Here is a 24,013-nt window from a genome sequence, read left to right as displayed (position 1 = left end):
AAGGTTATGTGACGTCACCTCAAACCCCATAACGTCCAACTGCGTTTTTGAAAGTTCACTTTAAAATTATATATTTTCAGTTTTTAAAGCCTACTAGACACAAATATTCACCATTTTTTGGTTCCGGGTAGATTTTTTCTAGTTATTGAGGGGCAACTAATTTTAATTTTGCAACTGGGAATTGAAAAACCTCGAACCGCTCTTGATTTTTATTATCATTTTATGACACCTATATTTGAAATAGTTAAATATATTGAACGGTTTGATTTATTTAACAATTTTTAATTAAAAAGAGATGTTATCTTATTTTAATGGGTCTGAAAATACCTAAAACGGCCCGATTGAATACAGATTTGTGATTTTATCAATTAAAAAAAATGATCAAATATAAAAATCGTCAATTAACTATTACCGTCCCCGGCATAAAATTATTTTTCTTCAAGTTTTCTAATAAGTTTTGATTTAAATTATATAAGATATAGGTAGGATTTTAATCACTTCATAGCTAAAAAAATCAATACCAATACAATTGCAAAGGAATTCAATTTGTAATCATTCGGTAATGGATCGTAGGGAACATTATTACAACGGAAGATACCGAATGACTCCTGCGGTTGGTTTATTCTTCAATCAGTTTAACGTTACTGGTGTATAGTTCGGTGAAAAAAGTTGGTTTTTCGGTTTTTTTTTCAATTTCAAAATAAAAAATGTGGTCCGAAAAAACCACGTCGTTAGATCGTACATCATCATCCGATGAAGAGGAATCAGATAAAAAAAAGTGGCTTTGCATAAAAAAAGTAAGTGTATTTTATATCATTTAATCAACATTAAATTTCGAAAATCTTCAAAAATTTCAATTATTAAATTGGAACAATTTTTTTCTTACGAAGTTATTTTAAATATATTTTTGGATAATCGAATAATTATTTAAAACAAACATTTCTTTGTAATTTTAAAATATAATCCAATTATACCAAAAATACAATCAAAAGTTACCCTAAAATTATTGTAAATAAAATCAAGTTTCTCAAAAAGTTTCATTCAAATATTTTTATAAAAAAATCCATCAACGAATTTAATGCATACAAAAAATTAATAACCATCAATTAATTTGGAATTTTTGGAACCGTTAGCGATGTGCATACCGAACACACTGTTTAAACCACCATTACACTAACACACAATTACACTGTCTGACGTGCGTTTCGATAACTAAGTTATCGTCTTCAGACACTGAAGGAACTGAGTTTACTTCAGCCTCTGAAGACGATAACTTGGTTATTGAAATGGACGGATCTAACGCGGCAGACGGGAAAAACTGGATTAAGAGTGTACGGGTCTAAAACCAAACACTCTGAAAGCCTGGGCAACACACCAAGCATTTTCCAAGTAGAAATTCAAACAATTTGCGATTGAAAAATGTGTCCTATTCAATCTAAAAAGGAACTATTGCAACCATCACCATCCTGTCCCATAGCCAAGCAGCCATTAGAGTTTTAAGCTCCGATATTATAAATTGATAACTCATTTCGTACAATGGATTCCAGGACTCATTGGAATGAATGGCAATGAAACAGCTGGAGCAGACGAACCCTTTATGGGATCTGAACTGAAAAATAGAAAAGTATTGGAAAAGAAGATAAATAGAAGCAAAACCCTTGATTGGGACAACCTACAAGAGTTGTGACAGGCAAAGACTTTTATGGGAAGCTATAACCAGAGAAGATCTGCTGAATGTATCAACCTAGGTAAGAACAATCCACGAATACTAATGGGAGTTCTATCGGGGCACTGTCGTCTAAATAGACTCAACTAAAAATGCTAGACTTAGCTGATAATATGGCGTGCAGGTTTTGTTACACAGAGGACGAAACCTATATCCATATTCTCTCGAAGTATGGAACACTAAGAAACTCCAGAGCACTACACCTAGGAGCGTGTGAAATAGAAGACGGCAGCTACAGATTTACTAAAAGGAGTGGGATTAATGGATCAGCTGTAAACATTGGGTTCCCCAATATCGCAAGAAGAAAGGGGGACAGAATAGATCCTTTGGACGTACATACAGTATCAGAGTTATAAAAACTCTAGTAACTTTGATAGCTTCAAAGAAGTATATCTACAACCCCCAAAAGTTACTTGTCCTAGGAGTTGTTTGTTTCGGATCGCAATGGCAATTCATTCTATATACAGGTGATCTGGAGTTTCTTTCTCCACCCCAGAGAATCTGCAGTCGTCAGTTTAGGCTAGACTTATTCTTATGAGGTAGTACTTCGAAGCAGAACGGCTTGCTCTTTATCTGATAAATGTATTAGCCTCTCCATTTCCTTCAATTCCTGTGTGACTAGAGAGACTCTCTTATTCTTTCTCAGTTCGTCAAGTTTTCTTTGGCTATCCCATATCAACTGTGAATCTATTGAATGGAAGCTTAATGCTTTAATAACTGACTACAAGAATGATCAGACGTGTTACATTTCTGATAGTTTCTTTATACTTTCCCCTCCAAGTAACTTTCAATTGCAAGTATTTTTGCCTAAAAGAGGTTTCGACACTAATAATGGAACTTGAAATATAATAGTTGAAAATTCACTTTTAAAGTATATACCTAATCTTTTTCTCTACCTCTATTATTTGAAAAGATGATATTGAATTCTTTCATAATTTGCAGATATACATGTATGTACCAGGTTGATTTTATTTCTTCTTCTATTTAGTTCATATTTATTAATAATAAAAGTTGAAAAAAGGTTACAAATAGAACACAATAAGTGAATTAAATATTTTTTGTTTATTTCATATCCAATAGAAATATTTAAAATATTATTTTAAAGGTTGTTTGTCAATTTCTCATTATTTCAGTACAATTAATACAAATAATTACTTGTCTATTATTAGAATACGAGTTTCAGTACTATCAAATAATATTTATCCAAAAATTCTTTTTTTCTTTCAGGTACTTTGTGCTAAAAATGTAATCTAATTTTTAAAAAACTAATTGGGATTTAATCAAAATAATATTAAATAGTTAACAATTCATAGAATAACATTTATTGTAGCAAACTATGAAAACCAATGTGTTATAGAACTAATAATTATTATTTTTTAATATTCCTAGTAATAATTAAATTGAAATAATTTTTTCGTAAGCAAAGGAAAACAAAATTTTTTACGTGTAATTATTTTGGATCTTGTCAGATCGGAAATATATTGAATGAACCTTATATGTAAAAAAATGTGACTATGGCACATATATTATTATTCATAATATTTACAATTAAATTATTGACTCGTCAAAAATATATTATCTAAATAAAAACAATACTGAATTCTTTTTTGCATCTTATCTATCAATTAAACTTATATCTATAATGGAACTATCAAGATTTTTGATATGAGTGTAAGTAAGGCAGTTTTAGAGCATTTTTTAATCTGTAGAAACATTTTTCCAAAAGTGCTTTAAAGTGTTTTAAAAATATCTACAAAAAAGTTTTTTGAAAAAAATCCATATTTAAAAAGTTTTCGTCAATATAATGCATAATTATTGCAAGATTGACGTCTTTCTCACTTTAACAGTCATTACTTGGTCCTACATGATGTACAAATATTTAAAACAGCTCATTTTAAACATTAAAGTTTAAGCTTCAAAATGAGATGTGGTAGAACTTTTATATAGTGTCTGCTAAAACGTTACAATATTTTTTGTATGTTTGAATGTACAAATTTTCATGAAAAAAATAACCGTAATTTGTTTATAAGTGTTTAATGGTATATAAATTAAAAAAAAAAGATGCACCTTATAGTAGATTAAAGTGTTTATAAATACCAACATTTTAATCACTTCTAATTATATTGATCTGTGGTGCGTCTGCGATTAGTTTTTTACAGTAACTCAATTGAAGTTAATTTTTTATGGTATTAAAAATAAATTAATATTAAAATATATTTGTCATTTCATTGTTTCATTGCACTTCACAAATATCTATTTTTTAATTTATGAACAAGCTAATAAATTTAATAATTTTAATTGTTTGTTGTATCAGAATAATTCTTGCGAGTATTATTTTAGATAATGATATATTTTAATTTACAACTTGATTTTTACATATAATCTTTATATTATGAAATATATTAATTCTTATACTGAGTAAAATGTTGAAATATTTCCAATTGTAAACGTTAGCAATAATTTTTTGAAAGTAAAACTATATGGAATTGCCACCTACTTCAAATTCTATTAGATACCATACCAAAGCTTTCTATGCTACTTACGAGCAAATTAATATTTTAAAATTACAACGTAATAAATTAAGCCCAAAAGATTTTGGATTTGAGATAGATGAAACTATTTTAGTTCCAAAAAAAGCAGCTTCTCTGTACCCACCAGCTCATGAATCACTATCGAATTTTTATTGCATGAAATGTAATACAAAATACTGCACATGTAAAGATTCTAAATGCCTTTCTTATTGTAAATGTAACAAAGATAAAACGTATAAAATTGATTTTGGGAGGAAAATAGATTGAAAATACATATTATTACTTGAATGTTAGTCGTAATTTTCGTTGAAACAAGTTTTAAAAGAAGGTAAGGTGGAATGAAACAATAAAATGATAAATAGATTTTAATATCAATATATTTTTGAGGCCATAAAAAATCAACTTCAATTAAGTTACTGTAAAGAACTAATCACAGGCGCGCCTCAGATCACCTACTTTAGTCCCTGGTGTGCAGATTGAAACCTATTGATCAGCACTTTAAACTATTATGAGGTCCATCTCGTTTCTCTAAATTTATATACCCTTAAAACACTTATAAAAAAATTATGGTTCTTTTTTTATGAAAATTTGTACATTCAAACTTCTTTAACTTTTTAACAGATGATATTCAAAAGGTCTACCATATCTCCTTTTTCAAATTCAAAATTCTGTTTTTCATCAACAGCTAATTTTAGCATCATTTCCAAATTGGAATTAGATAACCCTAGCTTTTTAATCATGCTAAAAATGAAACTCCAACTCAAGTTATGTTTCAGTGAATGTTAAACACTGAATGGTTCAAATTCTGTTTCTTTTTACCAACAGCTAATTTTAGTTAATCATTTCAAAATTGAAATTAGAGAATGCTAGCTTTTTAATCATGTTAGAAATGAAAGTTCAACTCAGTTATGTTTCAGTGAATTTTAAACACGGAATGGTTCAAATTCTGATTCTTTTTACCAACAGCTAATTTTAGTTAATCATTTCAAATTTGAAATTAGAGAATGCTAGCTTTTTAATCATGTTAGAAATGAAAGTTCAACTCAGTTATGTTTCAGTGAATTTTAAACACGTAATGGTTCAAATTCTGTTTTTTTTTAATCAACAGCTGATTTTAGTTAATCATTTCCAAATTGAAATTAGAGAACTCTAGCTTTTTAATCATACTAAAAATAAAACTCCAACTCAGTTATATTTTAATGAATTTCAAATACTGAATGGTTGAAATACTGTTTTTTTTAATTATCAGCTTATATTAGTTAATCATTTCCGAATTGAAATTAGAGATCACTAGCTTCTCAATCATGCTAAAAATGAACATTTACACTTTTTATTCAGAAAATCAATAGATATTTTGTCACATACTGCTTCTTAACAATTTTTATGGAATCAACTTTGTACATTTTTACATACTCCCCTCTTATTCTTTACATTGCTCTATACTCTGCTTTCTTTTCTATTGCACCTTCCTTGTATTTTGACTCCTGATTTCATTTGTATAATTCTATATTTATTAGCTAACTAATAACATAATATTCAATTTTTTCTTCACACCCATTGTTATTTCCTTTTTATCAAGTATATCACTACAAAATTCTTTGTTTTACAATTATGACTATGCTGTGTGCATATGTAACTATTTGATCTTCTCTTGTTCTTATACTTTCAAAATAAGGGAAATGTTGATAATTAGCCCCTCGGAAGTGACTTTTATAAAATAAATAGCATATATACAATTTAACATTGAACCTGTTTGGATTTCAAGTTCATTATTTTAAGATAATTGTCTAATAACTACAATCTTCACAATTACTACACTTTCAGTTTAGAATAAATACCTGTATTTGAATCTTTTATTGGCTTGAATGGAATTATGTCTGTCTACTTTATTATTTCATATGGTATAATGAAATATTACCTACTTTATTTTGATAATGACATGATTCTGGATCACATCTTATTATTTGGTAAACAAAATTATAACAAGAATATTTAAATTACATTGATATATCTTCATAACCATAACAGCAAAAAATTATTTCAGAGTAATCTAATTAGAAACTAACATAGACAATACTTAAATAGTATATGATTTGGAATCATTCTATTGGATAGGGTTGTGTTTCAACATGAGTTCTAAAGAATATATAAAATTGTACCAAGGACTTGAATGATTTAGCAATTTAAAAGCCAATTTCATGTACTGTAATTGATATTGAGGTTAGGAAATAATATGTGAAACATATTTGAAATTTGTATAAAACTACTCACTCAGGTTTAATTTTCTTTTTCCTTCCTCTCTTTTTTGGTCCAGGAATAAGTTGGTTATTAACTGGGGGCATTGGATGCATGAGATGAGGGGGCCCTGGAGCCGCAGGAAGCATTGGAATAGGATCATCATCAATGAAACTATATGGGTCCTCCAATTTTTCACATTTAACTTCATGATTATGTGTAACACTGCTGGGATTTAACATCAAATCAGCACTAGTTTCATAACCATCATCATGGGGTTCGAGTTTCATATTTCTAAATAAAAAGGAGGTAATGATAAATTAACATGATATGAACGTTTTCAGAAGTATCACTTTGCAATTTGAACTTACGTACTTTTGAGGGCGTGTTTCAAATGAATTGTGAAAACATCATGCAGGCAGACTGTACAGGAGGCAGGATGGATTCAAGGCCTGAAGGGATGTATTCTGCTATGTACTCTTTTTTTAGAAATTAGGCAACACGTAAACACTGAAGGCAAACTGGTGTTGTGTAAACATAATACAGTGGTCATCAAACTGTTAACTAAACATAAAATAAAACGAAAATAGTTACAAGGCTGTTGAGAGAATATATCGAGCGTAAAATAAATCGTTATGTCTAACAGTGACAGTCAAATTAGAAAAAAAAAGTTTGGAAATAATAGTATGACCAGCAATAATTTTGACTAAAATTTTGAAAAAAAATATATTAAACAAGTACTGAAGGTACACAATAATCATTGATGAAGGAGTAAATAAAAATGTTTACATGCGGCGCGTGCGGGAAATAAGCCAAGCATACAGGGTCGCGGAAACTACTTACAGCTTGTACTTATTCGAGAAGGTCACCGGATGGTTATAGGAATCGTAGGACAATGGTCCAGGAACAAGGCTAGAAACACCTGAATCCTGGCCACCACTGCTTCCGCCCGATTCCATTGTCGCTCCCAATAACGTGGAGGACTCGCGAAAAAGAGTTGCCACCTGCATTAGAGGATATTAAACGAGCTCGCGCTCGTTCCAAATATTCTAACTACACACACATTATACGTTTATTTCCGCACTAACTTTGTAAAAAAGCTAACAACAACCTCACCCTTTAAAAATAGTTCTATCTCTCTGATTGGTTCAACGAACGTTTTGAAAAATCAATAGGATGTTATCGGCCTGTATTTTTGTGGAACTTTGCTCTGGAGCTCATTGTCGGTGTCTCCGCCAGCGTCGCTTACTTCGACGCTCGACGTCGCTTTTTCAACAGCGCATTCTATGAAAAATTTTTACCAACCAAAAAAAAGATAAAAGACACACTTTAAATATCTGTATACAGTTAACTTCATACTATTACTTCATCTTTTACTCGATAGATAGCATGGTTTATGTTTACATTTGTTTATGTTCGGAATATAACAATTATTCATGTAGGGAAATAAAAAGATAAAATTTATTATCCAAATCGTGTAATTTTATATATCATTTTATTACTTTCAAAAAGATAGTTAATCTCATTTAATTTGATTAATTATTTTAGGTTAGTTGTGTTTAACATAGACAAAGTTGATAACAAATGGGAGTTTATAAATTACCATAGAAATAATAATTGCTCAAGAATTTAATAGCTTTGAATAGAATGTTTCTAAATGTAATGAAATATCTTGCTTAATTGGATATAAATACGTACAAAAATAATATATGAAATTATATCAGGTTTATATTAAAAATATTATACGGAATCGCATTAGATTTGTGGAAACCGCTCAACACTGGTCGTTATTGTAGATCGAAACGACTATTTCAATAAATTGTTTGTACTTAAATAGATACTTTTTGTTTATCGTTTTCGATTGGTGCAATGTGAACATTTGTGCATAAAAATACCTCAAGCTATCAAAAAATTTTATTTGGAATATACAATAAATTTATGAGGAATTATAAATAAGCCGAAGATATATTCCAAATGTATTAATGTTTTTGTGTATTCAGGCTGTACAAATTCAACAGTTACATTTATAATAATAGAATACAACTTTGGTGTTAAAATCGACGAGCCTCTTTGTTAATTCGGGCCTTGATATGCTTCTTCAAGGCACTTTTTCATCGACATATATCAAACATTTTCTAATATTTTGCACTAATTGGATACAACGTTTAACGCACCTAAAGTTAGAAATAAGTTTGACGTTGACATTACAAATTACAAGTTGAAGCAAAACAATTTAGTCTTAAAAGTAATTTCATTTTTTCTTGGTATTAATTTTAATTTAAATAGAACATGGTGTTAAAACGGGTTATACAATTATATGGAGAAATTTGTGCACATTTGACAAATATTGGTCTTTGTGATGAAATTCCTCCATGTTGTTTATTTGACAGCATTTAATTTCGTTCGATTTTGTAAAAAAAACTAATGAATATCTTTAAAACAAAAAATATTTCTTACTATATCATATTTGATAGCTGTAAATCATAAACTTACGATGAAACTTTCATGGGAAATTGATATGAGACATCAATATGTGATGCGCGCCTATTTTCCAGTGATTCCTAACCTCAATCAGCCAGTGTTTTGATCATTAACTGTTTGTAAATATTTTCGCGTTATTATTGTTTTATGACAATAGTGATTAAATGCAGTGGCAGTGCTATAGTATATATTTGAACTGAGTTAGTCAGACAAATACGTGAAAGCAGTTTAATAACATGGAACAATTTATTTCTTCGCAGAGAAATGGAAAAGACATCGATTCCCCAACAAAAGATAAAATATTTGACCCTTCAATTGATATGCTAGTGAATGATTTTGATGATGAACGTACATTAGAAGAGGAAGAAGCTTTAGCTGCTGGAGAGTTTCAAGATCCAGATGCTGAATTGTCTAGTTTACAAAAGGTGAATGTTTCTTCTTATCGTACATACTATTTTTCATATTCTACCTTAGAGTGTGAATATTCTTATTTCTTCTTTTACATGTTTAACTACCATGCAATATTAATGCTTCTTTGGCATATATTCCCTTTTGTACACATATTCTATTTATGGCCAACCTCTCTTTTAGGACACAATATTTTATTTTTATGCTGACTAGACATTTCAATAGTTTAAAACCCTATTATTATAGCAAATTGTATAATTGGCGCAGTTCGCTGTATCTGTTTGCACTAACTAATATAAAAAATTACTTTAACTAATGGGGGATTTGTGTAAGCAAATATAGCTGAGAATGCAGTTTGAAGTGGAAGAATACTATTTTTCATTATATGCTTGTAATAAGGATTTTTTGTAGGAGAGTAATATGCCCCTTGAAGAATTATTAGCTTTGTATGGTTATAGAGGTGAAAATCAGGAAAACGAAAGTCCTGTAGAGGAAAAAGAAGAGGACGAACCCAATGATTGTAGCCCTGGAACGTCACGCCAAATGGATGAACAAGAGAGTTTACCTTCTCCTCCAGAGGAACCTTCAAGATTGAAAGAACTTTATGAACCTATACCTGAGAATGACCATGATGAGTCACGTTTGTTACGCTGTAAGTACACACAATATTTAATTAATCAATAAATACCCACCCAGGATGAGAAATATATAATTCTACTTTTGATTTTATTTTAGCTGTGTCTAGAGTGAGTGAAGAAGAAGAAGAGGACTATGATTATAGCCCAGATGAAGAAGATTGGCGAAAGGTTAATAAGGTTATTACAATTTTCATCATTCATATTTGTTTGCATGTTCTTAGCTAATTTTTAATATTTGAAAACCATTTCACTTTATACATTGTGGCTTTCAGTACCTTCATGTTAATTTCCACTTCTGTGAAGAGAATTCTTCAATTATTAATTTAATGCTATTGTCTTTTCCATTCATCATTTCAATGCTATTGTCTTTTAGTATGATTAAATATACCATAACATAGCTATTAATTCATGTTAATTATTTATAATTAATGTAACTTAATAATTATTTAATTAATTATTAGGTTACATTTGTAGGATGACACTACTGCAAATTTCTATTTAATTGTTTTCACAATTATTTTCAGACTATTATGGTTGGTAGTGATTATCAAGCACAAATTCCCGAAGGTTTGTGCCATTATGATGATGCCCTTCCATATGAAAATGAAGATAAGTTAATTTGGGACCCTTCTGTACCTGGAATTGATGTAGAAGAGTTTTTGATGAAAGCGTCTGCCATAACTAAACCTCCCATACCCTTAGGTAATAAAAAACCAAAAGGTATCTTTTTTCTAATCAAAGTAATTATTGTTTTTCAAAAATTAGTATAATTAATTATGTACATCTTACTCAAACAAATTTGGAGAGAATATATGGACTATGTTTGTTAATGAGCAAAATAATTATTGTCTTAGGTGCATTCCACTAAGCACTCACGACAATCATGTTCATTACCACGGTATTTCCTGTTCCACTTAGTCCAAAGCATTGTAATCATAAACCCAAGTGGAATGGCTTATGGGGCGTTTTGAACGTTGAGATAAATATTTAACAAATGGCAAAACAGAAAAAATATAGCAAAGCTTCAAAAGGTTATCTTATAATTTGTTAGCTATTGAATTTTTTAGTGTGTTGAGAATAGAGATAATAGTCTAAAAAAAGGAGACAAGTAACCGCCTTTTTAGAGTAGAAAAATCAAATATGTTATTAAATACAAAAATAGTGTGAGTTGTATAAAATAGAATGGAACCCAAAATAAAATAACAAAAAACCAATATAGCGGAGTACTTAACTGATTTACATTAAAAAAAATTAAAATATCTCTTGCAGTGATAGTAAAATATTTGATTGTAAGTCACAAGAATGCTTCAAAAGTACTTATAATGTCCCATACCGCATCACATAATGAAATCGATTCTCAAAGTTTCAATCTGTGTTGCTTGAGTTTTTAAAATTTCGCTAATTTTTGCAACGCTTACTTTGACCCACCGCTTGACAAGGGTGGCCGTGAACGTTAGTTATGATGTGCGACCACAACTATCGTAGTGGCCCAAAAGAGTATTTTAGATGCTTTGAAGGCTTAGTAGAATGCACTATCAAAAGTTTCAAATTATCAATAATTTCACTTTGCTTCCAATTTTGGAATTATGATGATGGTTGATATTTTAAACTGAATTCGTATTTCTCATTTTGATTTAAAAAAATGCCGAAAAATGTTCAAAATTTAAAATATTGAAATAATGAACTATAAACTATACCCTGTTTTTAAATTAGGACTGATTTCAATTTGAGTTGACAATTCTATAGATTTCTGATTGTTTAAATCACATCTGATTTTACATAGCACTTTCGACATATATTATGATTGACAATTGTATAAATTGTAAACAAATAGGGTCCATTTTGTTCTTAATAATCTTTAATTAATCTTATCGTCTATAGAAAACCATATGAATGGTCAATGTATAGTGAACTAAGGAAGTTTGAAGAGTCGGGAAAACAACAATAGTCAGGGCTGATGCAAATCAGTATTGATTTTTTTCTACTTCAAGTACCAAGATTTTTGTGGTCCTATTAAAAGAAATTACTAATGATACAATAATGTGATGAATAAGATCAACTACAGTTTATTAGAGACAATTAGATTAGAAAGAGCATCATCAGTGCTTGAATGCAATACTTCCAGTTTATTTCAGATTTTGTCTATATGACAGTGATCATCGTATTCCAAGGGTTAGCATAATGCCGCATACATAAGTATTCAGATTCAGATAAATTACCTAGAAGAGATCAAAATACAAGCATTGATATAGCCAGCTAATTACCTCTTTGCCATGTAATTGATTGTATAGAATGCTTTTGATCCAAATGAGAATTGGAGCATGTCCAAATGCTATCAAGCTATTAATATAGATCCTTTCATCGTTTTTTAAAGATTTTGTACATTTGTTTAATCTGTATTTATGTGATTAAAATTAGAAAACATATTAAGTGTTAATTCTTCTTCCATATAGTAATTTTTACTCAAATTCATTGCACTTTTTTTAACATTAAAAAATCGATATTCTGTGTTATATTGCTGGAGAGTTTATTTATTTTCAAAGTCAGTAGACATCATCTATTTTCTAAGTATTCTAATTCACTGTGAAATTGTTTTTTGTGCTATAAGGACATTATTCATTACTATAAAATTGACCATATTTCTCACTACATATCCATTATTATATAATAAATATTTTAGGTACACAGTTGAGAGATGACGAGCAAGCTTTATATATGTTACAACAATGTGGTCACAACATCGATGAAGCATTGCGTAGGTTGAGAATGACAATACCTGCTAATTCAGCAGAGACTATGAATGAAAGTCTTTGGTCTGAAGAAGAATGTCGAAATTTTGAATCCGGTATAAGATGTTATGGAAAAAACTTCCATAAAATACAACAAGATAAGGTGAATGACTCAAATTGTGAGAAATAAAATGTTTTCACTGTTAAAAATTTTGCATGTATTGCAGGTTGTGAAATAATTTTATTGGAAGGGCTTGAAAAATGTTTGTTCTTAAATGTATTTGTATTCAATGATGGAGTTCTTATTTGGGGCATATTAAAAACACTTGTTAATAAGCTTTGCTTTTTATTCAAATATTCATTTAAACAAAATGGCTGTCATTAATCATTTATGCTACTATAAAATATGTTTGCTCTACATCAATTCAAAATTATCTCATCTTTACACGTTTTATGGCAATTTGTCATTGCTTTATAAATATGTCTTCTGAGCATAAATAATAAATGTCTCCCATAAACGTGCTTTTATCTAATTATAGCTGATTTTTCAATATATTTGCTATCTAGTGTCATATAATTATGTTTTCATAGCACTAGTTTTTGTAATGTCTTCCACAACTTTTACTAAAAGTCTTTAAAAACAAGGCTAGTTTTGTGCTACCTCCATGTTGAACTACAAAAGTACATTTTTAACTTTCAAATCCGTTAGGTTTCTATGGCTATTTTTATTATATGTATGCTACATAATGAAGACTTGATAAGAAGTAAGAGAACCTGCAAGAAACCCCATGCAAGATCAAAAAATTGCATACAATGAATCTTTCACATTTTTTGACATTGTGCAAGGTTTCATTGAGTTATGGCTGATATTAACCAAAACTATCCCTTTTCTATAGATTATTTGGTTAATAGTTGCTGCTTACTTTTTCTGACGACTTGCTGAGCTTTATCTATAAGTGCTTTTGATTGAGACACAAGTTTATCGACATTTACTATTAACTTTTTCTTTTGTTTTCTTTTATTGTGGCCAGGGATGTATACCTCTGCAGAAAGTAAATAGCAGAAGAGAAGGGTTAGGTTTAGTAAGTGGCAGACTTGGCAAGTACCTTGTATAGTGTTGAACAACTTGGAAGATTCATCATGCAATATTTTGACCTTTCAGGTTATCTTGCTCCATATCAACCTGCATAGGGAGTTATTTGTTTCTAGTTAATGACAATTTCTTTTGGAGTGGTGTATTTCAATATGATACATTTATAATATTGAAAAAAATTGATTTAATATGTTTTAGAATTTTGTAAATTGAGCTACACTCTAATAGTAATTGATTATTTATAACGCTAGTGTTTATAATTATTTAAATGTAATAAATTGAAGATAGTGGGTAATGGCACAAAGTTTGCACTTGAGCTCAAAGTTAATATTAAACAACTACAATTCTGTATATAACTTGTGTTTGTTTGAGGTAAAAAATTCTTAAATGCTTGATTGTCTGATCACAGTTAACATTTAAGTTAATTGTTGTGTTCATCTATTTTTATCTTCAATTTTTATTAATTCCTTTGTTATTAAGAATTGATTATAGGCTTTAATAAACACAGTAGCGGTACCATGAACTGGTATAACTCTAAAATTTTCTTGAAGAAGACTACCATATTAATTAATATGTTCAAGAGGTGGACATATCGATAACTATTCACATTTGCTTGAAACTTTCCAAAAGTTCCTCAAATTAATACAGCATAAGTTATTTGTTTTTAATGGTATCGATACTGTTTAAATCAAACCTTGTATCAAAATCCCATAACTGTAAAACCTTTGTATTATTAACAAGCCTCTCTCCTTTACCTTGTGTCGCTTTGAATTATTTTGCTTTGGGGTGGTGTAAGTGTAGTTTATCACATTAAATAACTCTAAATATGAGTCGGTATTTTAAATTAAGGTTAAATTTACCATTGGCTTTTATTAAAAAACGATAGTAAAATTAATGTTAATTAAAAATTTTTGAGAGGTTCTGAAGTAGGGTGTAAAGAATTAATCGAAAATTAAAATACCGACAACAACAAGAGTAATAATTTCAGTTTTATTTAATTTTGATTTAAAATAGCATGGTAAAATAGGAACTAATAATTTGGTTGAGTAATTTAACAATTCAGTGCATGTTCTACTAACTCTTTTTATCAAGAAATTCTGACAAAAGCAACTTATTGAAAAAATAAAAAATTGTGAAGAAATGGAATTACTTGTAGTCTCGTTTTTCTTTAAACAGTACTTTGGGCATATTGGAAAAAAATACTTGGTTAACAGTATAATATAAATCCGTGAGTATTTATGAATCACATTGTAGCATAAAAAGTTTTATTGATAAACTTTGATAAAAATTGAAAATGTTACTCAACAAATAATATAATTGCTTGTATATTGTATCATTAAACACGTAATTAACATAGTAATTTGTTGCAAGTTCTCGAATTATCGATGATAATATACACGGACTACATTTTACACTATTACTATAACAGTACTAAAGACTCTCGTTCATCAGGACCAGATAGTTTTGAACTACAAAACTAAAGTTCATATTAACATTCATAGAAAAACATACAGTGCCTCAGTATTTGTCTGTATTCGCAATAGACAAGTTAAAAAAATTGATCAGTTTGACACTTTTGATGAGGTCCTCAACTGAGGCACATGTTTGTATAGTTGGATTTCACAGCATTTCACTTCCAGTGGATAAAAATTCTTACGGGCTTTAAACCCAGTTCGATAATTGATTTTTGATCACAATATCTACCACTATTTAACTTCCGTCTGATATTAATGTAGTGGCAGTATAAGATATGTTTGGTATAGTCACTTAGATAATAACAAACAAAATGCTTTTATAAATAATAATGAAATTCCATCCAAAAACATTTTGTATTGAATTTCACTTATTTTTTTTTTTATAAAATTTAAACTGCACTTATAACACTGTATGATTTTTTTCACATAACTTGCAGGTGCGAACAAGGTCTGTAGGAGAGCTTGTTCAATTCTACTACCTCTGGAAAAAGTCAGAAAGACATGACATTTTCGCAAACAAAGCTAGGTTAGAAAAGAAAAAATATGCGCTTCATCCAGGACTAACTGATTTCATGGACAGGTTTCTAGAAGACCAAGATAGTCGGGATAGAAGCTCTTCTCCTAATGTGCCTTGCAGTGGTGGAAATGGGAAGGCATCACCGGATGCTTGATCTCTTTTATACAGTTATTGGTTACACAGAATGAACCAAATTATAGCTATAAAATCTGTATCCAATTCAGTACATCACTTAATAATGTTATTGATTGAAAGTATATGAGTTATTTTCAATTTTACATGTTATTAGTTCTAAATTTTTTCCATTCAGTGAGTTAATGTTTCATAAAATTGATTTATTTTAAACATTGTTGTGTGTATTTATCGGACAATTTAATTTTATGATTTGTTTTATGCTCTTCATAATATTGTTATTACAAGTATTTATTAAGGGTCCCATCTAGTGATGTCGAGAGTAACGTTTTATAAAGTGCGTCTACTTGTACAAATCACGTAACTCATTAAAATGAGATAAAAACATTATATGAAGACAATATAAACTTCTCATTTTGGTCATTAAAAAAACCGTGGAATATTTTTTAAATTTATTTTGCATCAAACTATGTGGAGGTTTTCATTCTTACATTGTATTGGCTACATGTCATGAAGGGCGAAGCTTCCTTGGATATGCCTTGCTACATTTCCATATCAAACAGTCAATTGTTAATGCCAAGATATACTCGCTTTGACTTGATTTTACTTAAGTGCTTCTGTATAATCCCATTTTCTCTTTGCCTTTCATTTTATTTTTCTTATGTAAGCCTAAACATGAATTTTAACGTTATTAGTAATGCCTTTCAACCCTTACTTTACACACTTATTGCCACATGGGATCTATTAAACCCCACGCCGAAAAAAGTTTATTATTCCTAAAGTTTTTAATATTTTCATTTAAAACATTTTTTAAGATATTTCAATGTATTATTTAGAGATCGAATGCATAGTAATGTTTGAATTTCAATTTTTAAGTGCTGAAAAAAATAAAGTATCCGAAAAAGTGAAAAATTTTTCACAAAAATGAGCCGCATTTTTACAATTTTTAATATTTAAAAAAAAAGTTTCGAGGTATAGTACAAAGGTATTTATTTTGCAATATAAAGTGTGAAATAAATTTTTTACATAAAAAAATGTGTTACAAAAACACGTAACTATTAGCAACAAATAAACATAAACAAAAATAAAATTCTAATCATCACCAGCACAATAAGTGCATATATATGTACGATGCAAATGGCGCATATGCCTCACGCACAACGGGCATTGCAATTTGTTTTGCAATCATCTGACCATTTGCATAACGCGCATCTCTATGCTAATCCTCCTCCTCTCTAATAGACTCTGCTTGTATACTTAAAATACCTACAATGCCCAGTCTAAGGTCTGCACACAAGGTTAGGTTCTTGTGCCGATTTTCCAAGAATGGTTTAATTAAGTACCTTGCTAATTTTTGTTGGCAATCTCTGCTTGTTAAGTGTTCTTTAGAATTGATATTGTGTTGACCATTTGTAACGAGCCACGTGCCACGACGTCGGGTACGCTCTCTAGCGTCTAATAGACGGAGGTCGTTTTCTTCATCTTCCTCCACTTCCATGGAACTTTCGCCAGAGATGTTGTCTTTCGAAGAAGAATTGTCATCTTCGGAGACATGATCTTCCTCGTCGGAAGACGCTTGGCCAATTGGCTCGACATTGTCATCCTCAGCAAAGAGCATCTCTCGAACAGCTCGTGGTCGCAAATTATACGCCGTCTAAAAATCATCCAAATTAAATTGAAAATAAAAAACATATAGCTTAGTATAAACATCCAAAAAATTGAATATTACAACCATTTTTTTTAAATTTTGAACTCAAAAATAGTTTACACATGCTGGTACAATGGACCCCACCTCAATTTCGACACTGCTTTGAGCTAATGCTGCGTACAACTGACTCCTTAAAAGTAACAGGTGGTCTAACATCTGAACTAAAGGTAGAGGGCGCGACAAACCATATTTTTAGGGATCATTTAAATACATAAGATTGTATATAGTATGGGGTCCACTGAACCCCACGTGTCAATTGAGGGGTTAAAATCATTCATTAAATCTTATTTTAGATTGGCTACAGTACAAAGTTGAGAATTTTCTATTATAACGAGAAATATGAAATATTAATTTCCCAAATAATTATGAAATTATTAATTCTTTTCATATTTCGTTGAAGTATAACATGATTAATAATTTGATGAATGGTTTTTACTTTTGAAAAATGACACCAAATTTTCACTACCCACTTGTCATCTGTTTCTTATATTATCGATATTTAATTTAATTCCTTATGCTTAAAAATTATAATATGGACTATATTTTTATATTATTTATAAGACTACCTCATTAAAATATCAAAAAACTTACATGACTATTACTGGTATTATGTAATTAACAAATGTCATTGCAAAAACTTTCAGAGTGGTAGATTGAATAGTTATAGCATTATTCAGTTTTGGAAATTATTATGGTGCTATAAGAAATCTGTTGAACTTTTGAACTTGAAAATTTAGAAAATTATTGATTCCACAAATTCACAATTTTGTATGGAAATACCTACGAAATCAGTTTAACCTTACTCTAATATTGAAACATAATCATATATCTTTGACATTTATAATAAAACAAAAAATAATTGTTTTTAAAGGATTCAAAATGTATTCTCTATAGTTTGCAATAGTGGCTCTTCCATATAAATGTTGTTCTCTGCTTTATTTCTCAATTTTAAATATACGACATGACTGACAGCACAATTTTTGTACATGTAAATGTGTTAAGTTAGAACCGTTGATGGTATTCATACTGAACACACTATTTACATCGACACTCACGCGTGTTTCGATACCAAGTTATCGAAACACGCACCGGACAATGTAATCGTGAGTGTTTGTGTTGTATTTTCATAAATATCTACCATATTTAACGAACAAATTAAAACACTTTAATTAATGAAAGGTGGAACTCATGTTACTTCAAAATCTGTTAAAGCGCCCAAACAAATTTTACGAATGTTTTCGTATATGTTTAAATAGATTTCTGAAGGGATAGAAGAAATTATACTAACAAATCAAATATTGACAAACGTAAGCTCCTATTATGATAGTTTTTCAATACATACCCTAAAAAGATGAAATAATTTTCCTGACACACTTTTATTTATAAAAAAATTTGTTCTTTTTATACTTATAGTTAGTCATTAACTACAAAAGAGAAAAATACAACAGACTTGAGACTCTTTTCTGTAATATGTGGTGGAAAATATTCAAGTTTAGTGTAATGAGATTTAAACTACTGTATTTTACTTGATAATTTTGAAGATTTGATAATCTTTTTTGGACGTCATAGTTCAACAATTTTCTTATATTTCACAGTTCCTAACAATATTAGCATTTAATCAGGAATGTTCTATCCAAATATTTTCCAATTTTCTATGTTTACTTTCTAATTCAAAACACGATTTAACCCCATATAATTCACATTAGTTTTATAATTGAATATATTAATATTGGTATCTCTGGCAGAAGCGTGGCTTAAAAAAATCCCCCAGCGGCAAAAATATGATAATAATAATTGAATTAATATTTGACAATCACAGTATCACTATCACTCAAGCTTTATAAGTGATAAAATCTGTAGTAAACGGCCTTAATTTAATATTTATTGTAACATTAATATTACCTAGAAGGAAAAACTGCTGCAATGATTTAAATATAAAACAGAACATAAATAAATGTTTGTAATAAAAAGAGAATAGTATTTGATTACTTGAATAAGAGGAATAAATTATCAAAATATTTTGAGAAAGACTTAAAATTAGTCGAAATGTCAAAATTTATCTTTCTTTTAAAAATTATTAAAAAAAAACTAATTTTAAAACAGAAGACACCTAAAATCAAGAAAATTTAGAAACATAATCATATCAAGAGGTCTAAGAAATAAGAAATTAAAGAAATACATAATTTGATATCGATAAATTAATTTTGAAAAACAAATAAGGAAAATAGAAATAAAAATATTAAATAATTATAGATTTCTTTACAAACAGGCATCGAACAATCTATTTTACAGTTGGTGTGCTATTTAGTTTTTGTTTTGTTTTTTCTGCGTTTTGAAAAATCCACCATTACAATATTTATTTTCGCAAACCGTCTCTGCAAACACTGCGAACTCCCAGGGGTTCGCGAACCAGTGGTAGTGAATTACTGCTCTATTATAACCGGTTAGATGTTTTTTGTCACTTGCATAACCTATTGTGATTTACTCCAACAGTTTATTTACTATCAGTGGTTTTTATGTTCAAAAAAATGATTTCAATGCTTGCAAATGATCACTTGTACTGATAAAAACTACATATGTAATAAATAAATTTATTGATTGAACGAACAATTCATAATTACCAGAAAAAATAATTGTTGAAAATACTTATGTGATTGTAAAAAATCATACTTACAAAATGGAGCGAACAGACTTTCATACTGGGAGTTACATTTTTCCAATTTGCACCGCTCTTATCCAAGCTATACGTATATCAATAATTTCTTTCTCACCAAATTTGTTTATTCTTTAGACAAAATGTTTATTAGAATGTGGAAACGGCAAGCTTTGCTTTTACAACCAAGTACACATCAACACATTTTTATTTTTTTTTTTGCTGGCAATTCTATAACAACACTTTTTCAATTTTTAGATACTAATTGTTAATAATTATCACTTTAAATAATATACAATCAAGCAATAAAATTAAAAATATAATTATTTCCACATAAATATTTGTATACTCGCAATCAGCTGTTATTGGTTCGACCTACCTACTCTGGTATTAAATATCTCCACTAGATGGCGCACCTGAGTGCTAGAGATCCCAATAGATATTTAAACAGATTAAAAAATATTAATGAAATTCGATTCGATAAATTTCTTTGAAGTTTTAAAATGATGATAAAATAAATTGAAAAATCTCGTAAAAGGATTTAGTTTGTTGGATTAGTTCTTTGTAGAAAAACTTACTACTTAGAGTTACTGCTCCAAAAAATTTGGAAATATTTTAATTTTTGATTGTACCAATTGTTTCTCTTGTCGAACAGCACAAACTTGAGCAATGTACTATGTAGCTGACAATCTCCTTAAATATATAAAAAACGCGATTTAAGTAGCACATTGAACATTTTCTTCGTTGTAGTGAATCTACATTTACCTGGAACTGAATAATTTATGAAGTTGCAGATAGGTTAAAAGTGTATATATCGTATATTTACATGCAAATGACTATCATACTTTTGTATGTAATAAATAATCATTAGGTAAGGAAAAGCTTCTTCGAAATAATATCAAATATTGTTGGGCCTCACATTAGTAGAAGAAACTATAATAATGTCTTTGTATTTTACTATTTTATGGTCGTTTTCCTAAAAAAAAAATATTAAACAGAAAATTGACAAATTTTTACAAGGGTATATTTAAGTTGATATATTGTATCAATGAGTTAATTATTTTTATTAGATTCAAAAATCGTTCCAGATGATTGGAAGAAAACATACCAATAATATTGATAATTCCATCTAAATAATAAACTTATTATTAATAAATAATTTTGAATAACTAGTAACTCTTACTGCCTCAGTAGTTAAAGTTCTATTAGTATATTTTTTAATAGGTACTTGAATTTTTTAAAAAGTATTTATTTCTTTGTTTATCTTAAAAGGTCTTGATATGAAATAATGTCAGAAAGTAAAGTATTTAATCAAAAGTAAAAAAGTAAGATCTAAATATTCAATTGAAATTCCAAAAATTTTCTCATTGGTTTTCAGTTTTGATATCTTAGGTTTAATAAAAACATTGAGCAGTTATCTGCTTGATTATCATGAGGTTATCTTTGCCAGCAATGGGTGTACTGTTATAATACAGTTTTTATTTATTAGTTACGTATAAATAAAAAATTTTTGTGTGAATGTGAATTGCTAAAATCTCCTCGAGATATCTATCAGCCTTCTTCCGTGAACACAGTCGCCCCTATGAATGAACACAGGGTCGGTTAGTGCTCCTATAGAAATTGTATCCGAGATCAAACAGCAACCACCTTCGTAAGCACTCCACTCTTCAAAGCAGCAATCTGTAAATTGGTCTTTTGGTCTTCGATAAACTTTTCTTCTTCATTGGTTACCATGGAGGCATATTCTGGTCACATCTGAGAACAGCACAGATCCTCATTGTTCCAACATCCAATTCAGATGAACCTTTGTAAAACGCAGTTTTGGACCAATCTCAGGTGTTTTAGGGATCAGGTTCTTTTTCTGCAATCTTCGTCTTACTGTCTGTCCACTGACTAATAGTCACTCCTCGTATCACACGGAACTGTCGTGACAATTGACTATTTCTTAATGTTGTTGACACAATAAAGCGATCGTCACGAGCGGTTGTAAATCGCCTTCTGCCTGTTCCAGGTCGCTTGTGAAATTATCCAGTCTCCACATAACATAATCATTTAAAAGAATATATAGTAAAAGTCAAAAGTTTACAGTTTGGTGAAGAAACAAAGAAAATTTGAGACGAATACTTGAGGAAACCTCTGAAAAGGCACTTGAACAGTGTTTTGAAGTGTGGATTAGTCACTGTAGTATCTTTCGATTGCAAAATCATTATAATTTGATTCGCTTGGACCAAAATTTATTTTGACATTAATTTACTTTTTAATGGTGAATTAACTAATATGTGTGGATTAAATTGAAACTAATAGGCTGAGGCAATGGCTCTAAATATCTTGAGAGTTTGACACATTAATTGGTATTTAATTATTGGAAAATATATTTTGAAATGAGTCAAAATCAATGTTCATATATTGTTTCGTCAATGAATTGTTAAATATCCAATAGAGCAAAAATTTAAGTTAATTCTTTTAATTTTATCAATAATTGAAAATAATAAGAGCAATAAAAATCCAATTGAAAATTCTTTGTCGAAATTTCAATTGCCAGTATTTAACATTTGGTATAAATGAAGTTAGTCCGTCCATTTTCGTATGAACTTTCATTTTGATTTTACTCTACTAGTAATGCAAATATTTTTTGTAGTAGTGTCTTATCAACGTTGCCATCATTCTCGAGTAAAATTTTTTTATTTCCATCGGCAACAGTGGGTTAGTTTTTGAACACTCTAATAATTATTCAGAATTTCTGATCAAGTTGTAGTTTTGTTCGCGGTAGATATCCTGAACATGCTTTGGCATGGATCGAAATTGTGCGTTCGCGGTGCTAATAAAACACATTCTGTGTTCGTGGAGCACATATTTCTAATTCCGAACGTGTTCTGAATACGTCCAGTGCATCCTCGTACATGGGTAAGGCTTATGTACAAATATCAAAAATAAACCTTCGGCCTGTTAATTATATACATTTTATTTTCCTAGCTAGTTTTGAATTCAAATTATAATTTTAGATGTTTATAAATCGTTCGTGGAGGAATGTATGTTCAGAACTATTTCTGAACAAAGCATGCGCATTTGACACGTTCAAAAGATATGAAGAATACATTCGGAATGTGTTCACATTATATACCGCGAACGAAGCTAAGTTGTAATTCTAAATTAATGTTAAATGTTTGTGAAAATTATGTGAAAAAACGTCTGACATTTAGAAATCCAAAACAAATTATATATATATATATATATATATATATATATATATATATATATATTAAGTCCATACAACATGACAGTGTTACCAATCATCAAAAAATTGTGTTGAACTCATATATGTAATACTTCTACATGTACAGTTTCTATAAGTGTTCCGACTAAGGAAGACAGAATAGCAACGATTTCTCTATCCTCCGAAGTTCCAGCTCAGTTTTGCGCATTCTCATGCATGCGCAGTACAGATAAAGTGTCTCGAACGAGAGAGAAAATGACTATTGTCGACACCGTGACGTAGGGACGTTTTTTTTCCATACCTCCACTGTCCATATAGGAGTATTACATATATAGATTAGTCTATTACCTTATTTACATACTGGAGAATAATGACAGTTGTGTAATCCCCTAAAATTTAATACAAAAAGGATTATCCCATCATAAAATAAATTTTACATATTTAATTAAAAACCTAATTTATTGTATAAGATT

At 29.5% G+C, this 24,013-nt stretch overlaps 2 protein-coding genes across 11 annotated transcripts in view; one reads left to right on the top strand and one right to left on the bottom strand.

Moving 5' to 3' along the window:
* LOC130897887 (uncharacterized) overlaps positions 1-7,768 on the bottom strand; it is a 35,771-nt gene extending 28,003 nt beyond the window's left edge. Inside the window, exons 1-3 of one of the 3 annotated variants that reach the window (XM_057816536.1) lie at positions 7,336-7,725; positions 6,864-7,056; positions 6,529-6,786 (exon numbers count right to left, since the gene is read on the bottom strand). In XM_057816536.1, coding sequence (XP_057672519.1) covers positions 6,529-6,782 — 254 coding nt within the window. In that variant the 5' untranslated portion in view covers positions 6,783-6,786; positions 6,864-7,056; positions 7,336-7,725. Of the gene's footprint in view, positions 1-6,528; positions 6,787-6,863; positions 7,057-7,335 lie in introns of all 3 variants that reach the window. The other 2 variants (XM_057815740.1, XM_057810807.1) reach the window with 2 other exon arrangements.
* Positions 565-23,546, top strand: LOC130890876 (mesoderm induction early response protein 1-like). 8 transcript variants are annotated; one of them, XM_057796448.1, is made up of 7 exons: positions 565-797; positions 9,234-9,398; positions 9,793-10,033; positions 10,117-10,187; positions 10,544-10,739; positions 12,700-12,911; positions 15,754-23,546. In XM_057796448.1, the coding sequence occupies exons 1-7, from the start codon at positions 708-710 to the stop codon at positions 15,985-15,987; spliced, it is 1,209 nt and encodes a 402-aa protein (XP_057652431.1). In that variant the 5' UTR covers positions 565-707; the 3' UTR covers positions 15,988-23,546. The 8 variants fall into 8 exon arrangements, with proteins under 8 accessions (XP_057652431.1, XP_057651649.1, XP_057654040.1 ...); XM_057795666.1 differs by having other exon boundaries at positions 10,117-10,196; XM_057798057.1 differs by having other exon boundaries at positions 567-797; positions 10,544-10,721.
* Positions 23,547-24,013: the final 467 nt, after the last annotated feature.

Source organism: Diorhabda carinulata, chromosome 1 (genome assembly GCF_026250575.1).
Source record: "Diorhabda carinulata isolate Delta chromosome 1, icDioCari1.1, whole genome shotgun sequence".
Taxonomy (NCBI): Eukaryota; Metazoa; Arthropoda; class Insecta; order Coleoptera; family Chrysomelidae; genus Diorhabda; species Diorhabda carinulata.
This window is presented reverse-complemented; position numbering and strand designations above follow the sequence as displayed.

Bases quoted from the DNA above. Each gene is read 5' to 3' on its own strand.
- LOC130890876 (XM_057795666.1), top strand. From the start codon at position 708: ATGTGGTCCGAAAAAACCACGTCGTTAGATCGTACATCATCATCCGAT. The intron at 798-9,233 runs GTAAGTGTATTT...ATTTCTTCGCAG, and splicing joins AGTGGCTTTGCATAAAAAAA to AGAAATGGAAAAGACATCGA. The intron at 10,197-10,543 runs GTTATTACAATT...AATTATTTTCAG, and splicing joins ATTGGCGAAAGGTTAATAAG to ACTATTATGGTTGGTAGTGA.